The sequence below is a fragment of the Apium graveolens genome, chromosome 3 (genome assembly GCF_009905375.1).
Source record: "Apium graveolens cultivar Ventura chromosome 3, ASM990537v1, whole genome shotgun sequence".
NCBI lineage: Eukaryota > Viridiplantae > Streptophyta > Magnoliopsida > Apiales > Apiaceae > Apium > Apium graveolens.
Genome location: NC_133649.1, coordinates 287,557,957 through 287,565,069, shown reverse-complemented (window position 1 = coordinate 287,565,069; position 7,113 = coordinate 287,557,957). Strand labels below are relative to the sequence as shown.

The 7,113-nt window shown below is 31.7% G+C and overlaps 1 protein-coding gene across 1 annotated transcript; it reads left to right on the top strand.

The window, feature by feature from the left end:
* The first annotated feature begins 4,748 nt into the window (after nt 1–4,748).
* Nucleotides 4,749–5,729, top strand: LOC141715120 (AT-hook motif nuclear-localized protein 10-like). The gene is made up of 4 exons (XM_074518601.1): nt 4,749–5,112; nt 5,349–5,401; nt 5,483–5,614; nt 5,706–5,729. Exons 1-4 carry the CDS (start codon nt 4,749–4,751, stop codon nt 5,727–5,729), a joined length of 573 nt encoding a protein of 190 aa, XP_074374702.1.
* Nucleotides 5,730–7,113: the final 1,384 nt, after the last annotated feature.

Sequence of the window (7,113 nt, the reverse complement as noted above, 5' to 3'; positions counted from 1 at the left end):
TTGTCTTTGCAAAATTCAGTTAAGGTTGTATTCCTGAATTTTGTTCCATTATCACTCCTCAATCTTTTCACACAAATCTGATCTTCATCCTGCTTCTCTACCTTCTTGATGTGTTCAATTATGTTGTATGGAGTTTCATCTTTAAAATGCATAAATTCTACCCATGTATATCTTGAGGAGTCATCCACCATCACAAGTGCATATCTCTTTCTTAAAATTGACAAAATATTAACTGGTCCAAATAAATCCATGTGAATAAGTTGCAAAGGTGCACTTATGGAATTCACAGTTTTACTCTTCTGACTTGATCTTTTAACTTTTCCATTTTGACAGGCATCACAGACTTCATCTTGAGCAAACTCTAGGTTTGGTATATCTCTCGCAAACTCCTTCTTCATTAGAGTATTTATTACTTTGAAATTCATGTGAGACAACTTCGTATGCCAAAGCTTGCTTTGCTCTACAGATGCCTTGGTGTAGAAGTAACAAATTTTATCCTCATTTGCTGAGTCCAAGTCTGCAACAAATAAGATTCCTTTACTTGCTCCTTTCAGAGCAACTTCACCAGTCTTTTTGCTGATAAAAGTGCATTCTCCTTCGTCAAATGAAACCATGAATCCTCTGTCTGCAAATTGACTGACACTGAGAAGATTCACTTTAAGACCAGCTACCAGTGCTACATCTTCAATGACAATATTTCCATTAATCAATTTTGTATATCCCATTGTGAAACCTTTGCTTTTGTCTCCAAAAGTCACTAATGGGTCATCCTTCTCCTCAAACTATGATAGCAGGGCCATATCACCTTTCATATGTCTTAGGCATCTACTGTCTATGATTCATATGACTTTCTTCCCTTTGCCCAGCACACAATGAGGACTAAGTGTGTTTAGCAACCCAATCAGTGTTGGGTACTTTCTTCTTGTTAACAGAATGAGCAGAACTATAATGAGTTGTTTCAGAAAGAATAGTGTTCATGGACTGTTATGCATTCTCCTTTTTTAATGCATACCCAACATTTACTTCTTTAAGGTCTACTTTCAGCCTATGGTAACTTTTCATCACTTTCAAGTTGCAAGAGATGCAATCAAACTTGTCACATAATGAGTAGGGATCATTTCCATTTTCTTCATTGTACTTGCATGCTCTACTGGCTTGCTAACAGCCTTTTTACAAATGTGAGTTAGATGATTCACTGAGGCACATTTTTGACATTATTTCCTTGGAGCATCTGCAACAAATGCAAATTTTTTGCTTTTGTTTATCCTAATCTTTCCATTTCTATTCTTCTTCTTCTTTCTTGTATCTTCAGCTTTTACTTCCTTGACGGGTGTCTTGGAATCTTGGTTGACCATGGATTTCTTTTCAACTTTGGAAGTTGGAGTTATTTCTGTATTTTTCTTTTCATTGTGTTCATCAGCAATTTCTTGCTTTATAATAAACTATTCTTCACTGAAGTCTACTTCACATGCTTTCAACATAGGTGGACCAACCTTTCTCAGCATAGCTGGGACATTTTCATTCTCAGTTGATTTTCCTTTACCACCTACAGCTTTCTTGCTGCTATTCAAAGCATCATAATCAAGACCAATAGCTATGTTAGCACATGGCTTGTTCTTCCCATAGTACTGACCAACCAACTCAGACATCTTCTGTGGTATGTATCTACAAACACCTAAACATATAGAGAGACACACATCTTCACTTTTTCTGTTTGATGAAGTTATTTTTAATATTTGTGTATGTTTGAATTTATTAGAGAGAGAAAAAGTAAATAGTATTATTAGAGAGAGAGAGTGATGGAGTAGGGATAAATGAGATGAAGAAAGGGGTGGCAACCCAAATACTAAAAGGGGGAAATGAATCTGGATTACGAAGGAAAGAAAAATTAGAGAAGGGAAAAAAGGGGGTTAAAAGATGAATGTGAGATTTTTTTTTCATTTATATGTATTATTTGATAGTAATTTTTATTTAAACATTTATTATATATTAATAAAACATAACTACATTTATAATGTGACATGATGAGAATTGATATATGTTAAAAGTCATATAGTTGAATCATCCAAAAATTTATTTTAAATAATTATCATATAACCAAGTATGAATCTCGTGTTACGGAGTAGTACTTTTATTATATTTTTCTACTTTCAGTCATGTAAGTGTAATTTGAAATTTTTTTCATATCATTAGAATAAATATATCTTTACATTCATATAGTTGGACCGTCAAAAAAATTATTTATAAAAATTATCTTTTCAATCGGGTTAGAAACTGGTGATAGTGAGTAGTACTTTTACTAGGTTTTTCTATTCCCGTCATGTAAGTGTGATTTGAAATTTTTTGATAATTTTTTCGAATGACTAGAATTGATATATCTTAACATGTGTATGATTGGATCGTCGAAAAAATTATTTAAAAAAATTATCTTGTCAACTGGGTTAAAATATTATGATAGTAAGTAGTACTTTTAGTAGATTATTCTATTCCCGTCAAGCAAGTGTGATTTGATATATATTCATAATTTTTTTTATACGATTATAATCAATATATCTTAACATCAGTTCAGCTGGATCGTTGAAAAATTATTTTAAAAAAATTATCTTGTCAATCGTGTTAGAATATCGTGATACTAAGTAGTACTTTTACTACATTATTCTATTCCTGTCAAGCAGGTGTGATTTGAATTTTTTTGATAATTTTTTATATGACTAGAATCAATATATGTTAACATCCACACAGTTGGATCGTCGAAAAAATTATTTAAAAAGATTATCTTGTAATCGGGTTAGAATCTCTTGATAATAAGCCATACTTTTACCAGATTTGTTTATTCTTTTCATGCTAGTTTAATTTGATTTTTTTTTATAAATTTTTCATATGACTAGAATCAATATATCTTAACATCCGTACAGTTGTATCATAAAAAAATATTTAAAAAAATTATATTGCCAATCGGGTTAGAATGTCTTGATAGCAAGTTGTACTTTTATTAGATTTTTATATTCTTGTCTTGCAAATTTAATTTGAATTTTTTTAATATTTTTTTCATATGACTAGAATTAGTATAACTTAACATATGTCTAAACAGTGTATAGACAACACAAAAAAGCAATCGTCTAATACAATACTTTTTTATGTCGTATGAGTTATACTAAAACAATAGTATTCTAAAACCGTTGTCTAATATTTAACAACTATTATTTGACCTGTTGTGTGAATTATACTAAAATAATAGTTTTGAAAATAATTTTGTAATATTTTAGAACGGTTATGCGACCCGTTATATGAATTCTTATAATACAAGAGTTTTTAAAAACTGTTGTCTAACCTCCCAAAATTTTAGCATTTTTAAACAACGGTTCACAAAACCATTGTATGAACCTTGATTATATAATGGTTATGGGAGGAAAAAAAAGACCATTGTCTGTTATTTTAGAATAAGGGTTTTTCTTCAATTGTTGTCTGATGTTGTTTTTATTGTAGAAATAAAAAAGACCATTGTCTGTTATTTATTTAATTATGCGATTTTCAATCACACCAACTAGCTTATATCTCTAAACTGAATATCAATATTGTAATATATTATATAAGCCAGAAATTTTTTGTTTTATTAACTACATACACTCAATACATTTTATATATCTAAAATGAACGTAGAGCGGATTTTGATCTAAGAATGAAATTAATGTATAAACACAGGCGACAAAACAATACCGTTTATAGATATAGCAACGCATACTATACTAGTCAAAATGCGAATTGTAGATGTATTTCGAAAAATTACATATACCCTTTACAGATATAGCAATGCATATTATACAAGTCAAAATGTCAAGTGTAGATGTATTTCAAAAAATTACATATACAAGTCAAAATGCCAAGTGTAAATGTATTTCGAAAAATTACATATGAGTGCAAATCGTTAATATTTTTAAATATTGAATCCTCTCTATTGATATTTAAATTTCTCAATCGGTATACGAGATGTTATTTTTTATTTATATTATGAACCAAGGAGAAGAATAAAAAAAATAAGTTATGAAAATTATCTATAAGAAAATGAAAAATATTATATAAAAAATATAATAGAGAAGTTAGATTTTAGTAAAAAACATTAGTTGATTTTCAATAACATCAACCACCTTATATCTCTATAATAAATATCAATCTTGCAATATATTATATGAGTAAAAAATAGATAAATGCACCTAAGTAAATTTATATCTCTAAAATGAATGTGGATGGGATTTTGATCTATATTATGTAAACAATGAAATTAATGTATAACAGAAGCGACAAAATAATACCGCTTACAGATATAGAAATGCATGTTACAAAAGTCAAAACGCCAAATGTAGATGTATTTAGAAAAATTAAATATGAGTGCACAAACTTAGTTTTTTAAATATTGAATCCTTTTGATATTAATTGATATTTGAATTGCTAAATTGGAACACGACATAATAATTTTTATTTGTATTTTGAACCAAGGAGAAGAATAAAGAAAATAAGCTATGAAAATGAAAAATATTTTATAGAAAATATAATAGAGAAATTTAGATTTAAAAAATAAAATAAAATGTAAAACATATAAAGAAAAATAAAATAAAGTTTTGTTATATAGGTGGGTAGATTTTAGATATGGTATCATTAATATAGGCAAGTCTCCAATACAACACTAAGTTTTCAACAGTTTCAATATAGTCACAAACACACACAAAGACCCTCTAAATTACAGAGAAAATATGGCATCTGAGAAGGGAAAGTGTACCCTAGACCTGAACACCCCCAGCGGGGAGGTAAAAAGAAAGAGGGGAAGGCCCCTAAAGTCTCAAGCAACAAGAAATTTGGTGCTGTCTCCTGGGAGTGCTGGTGCTTCCCTGTCAGTGATGGGTGCTGTATCTTCACTCCCAGCGATGAGTGCTGTTTCATCAATGCCCATGAGAGTTGCTGTTGCTTCACCGCCGGTGCCACAGGCTATTTCCGAACCACAGCCAGCATTCAACTTGTCTCCCTCAGCTGAAAATTCTGTCCCGGGCCCACGTGGGCGAGGCCGTGATGGTGTACGGCCCCAGGGTTCTGAAAACTTGCAGATGCCTGCTTCCATGAGTGAGTACTTTTCCTACACTGAATTTCAAAAAATAATTGTAGAATTGCTTCTTCTTTCTTTTCATGTTTTTCTACTATATTTTTGGGGTTTAGGTATTTATCTGTATTTATGCTGTTGGCGATTTAAAAAATAATAGATTTTGTTTATAGGAATGAGAATTTGTTTGTTCCCTAGTTATTATTATCGGAACTAAATGCATTGTAATTTTTCTTTTGTCAAGATGGGTTTTATGCAGACACAGCTGCTGTAGACTTTACGGCTCATGTGATACATGTAGACTGTGGGGAGGTATACATATTCTCTTTTTAAACTTTCTTATATAATTTTTTATTAAATTGTGTTAAATATATATTGTACTGTTTCTTTTAGGATGTTATTAGAAAGATCATGTCTCTGGTTCAAAACGGGCCTAGAGGAATTTGTGTGGTTTCTGCCTACGGAACTGTTTCTAGTGCCCTGATTTCTCATCCCATTTCTTCAGGTGGTTCAGTCACCTATGAGGTTTGACTCCTATCTTCCTTACTACTACTTCAACTCTAATTTATTGGTTGCATTCATAATATAGGTTAATGTATGTGCATATGTCTGTTAGCTATCTCGTCTGAATGCAAATTGATTTAATTAAGAAATTACGAAAAAGGTGTTATGTCTTGTGATTTATAGCCGTATAGTTACATATAGACCCCACTTTTGCTGATTTACATACAAGAATGGAGGACATGCCCTGCTCGGATCAGGGTGATTGTGTTACTTGTAATTCCTGAGTGGGGAGACAACTATGGCTGTATAGCTTCTCTGAGTATCCTTGTTGCAATAAAAATCTACTTAATAATGGAATTAGTACTCTTTTTTTTCTCTCTCTTCTCTTTAATGCACAATTTCAAACTATATACTGCAGGGTCAGTTTCATATCTTGTCTTTGACTGGCTCATTTACTGTGGCTGAAACTGGAATGGGGAGATGTAGAACAGGTGGTGTCAGTGTATCGCTAGCATGTCCCGACGGCCATGTCATAGGAGGTGCCGTGGCTGGCCCGCTAGTTGCAGCTGGCGGGGTTCAAGTAAGATCTTCTATTTGTTCTACTGTTAGGATTTAATTATGTACAAATAACTTAAATGTAAAAAGTCAGTGTGGCTCATGCTAGTTGTTGTAAAATCGTTAGGCTGAGATATAGTAGCATGCTCAATTTGTTTTCAATTTGTTTCTATGCATTTTACTTTCCAACATTCTGCTGATTGAAGCTACTGAGCTTGCATCAAGTCAGACCTGCAGTTTTTTACCTTAATACCCCTGTTTTGTCATGAACATTTAACATAATGTATACTATCTATTTAGTTTTGGTGGTGCGTTATAAGTCTAGACTTTATTTTATAGTTTACTCCTCTTCCAAAGGCCTTTACTACGCTTGTTGAAAAATTATAAAATCAAAGTTTCATGAAATCAATGGGTTGATATCATATAGTGCTTCCTTCTAAACAATTTTAACCTTCATGTTAACACTCATTTTCTTCTCAGACTGTGGTTGGGACCTTTCTCCCAAATGCTCGTAGAAATTATTAACGGCAGCAAGATGCAGCAAGACCAGACCATGTCAGAGGCCAAGAAGGGAACCCCCGATGTCAACATGGTTACGCCTGATGGAGTATCATAATACTTTCTTGATTTGCTTTAGGTTCCTAAGAAGCTTTGTAATTATTAACTTTAGTATTTCCGGCATATTATTTCTTGCATGAAGTTTCACCAATTTTATTCTTTGATCATTAGTATTGCAATTTTGCCGGTATTTATTTCTATTTAGCCTAAAATAACTTTGAAACACCTATATGAGTGAAGATGGGTGATAGCTAACTAGTACCTATTCTTATATGTTACTTAATAATTAAGACCACCAAGACACCTTTCGATTAATATTAATTATGTATGGTCTCAAAGATAGTATTAATCCATATGTAATGCATAAATTAAATAACAAGTAAATAAAACATATATTTTAGCATGTT

Bases quoted from the DNA above. Each gene is read 5' to 3' on its own strand.
- LOC141715120 (XM_074518601.1), top strand. From the start codon at position 4,749: ATGGCATCTGAGAAGGGAAAGTGTACCCTAGACCTGAACACCCCCAGC. The intron at 5,402-5,482 runs GTATACATATTC...TGTTTCTTTTAG, and splicing joins TACATGTAGACTGTGGGGAG to GATGTTATTAGAAAGATCAT. The intron at 5,615-5,705 runs GTTTGACTCCTA...TATGTCTGTTAG, and splicing joins GTGGTTCAGTCACCTATGAG to CTATCTCGTCTGAATGCAAA.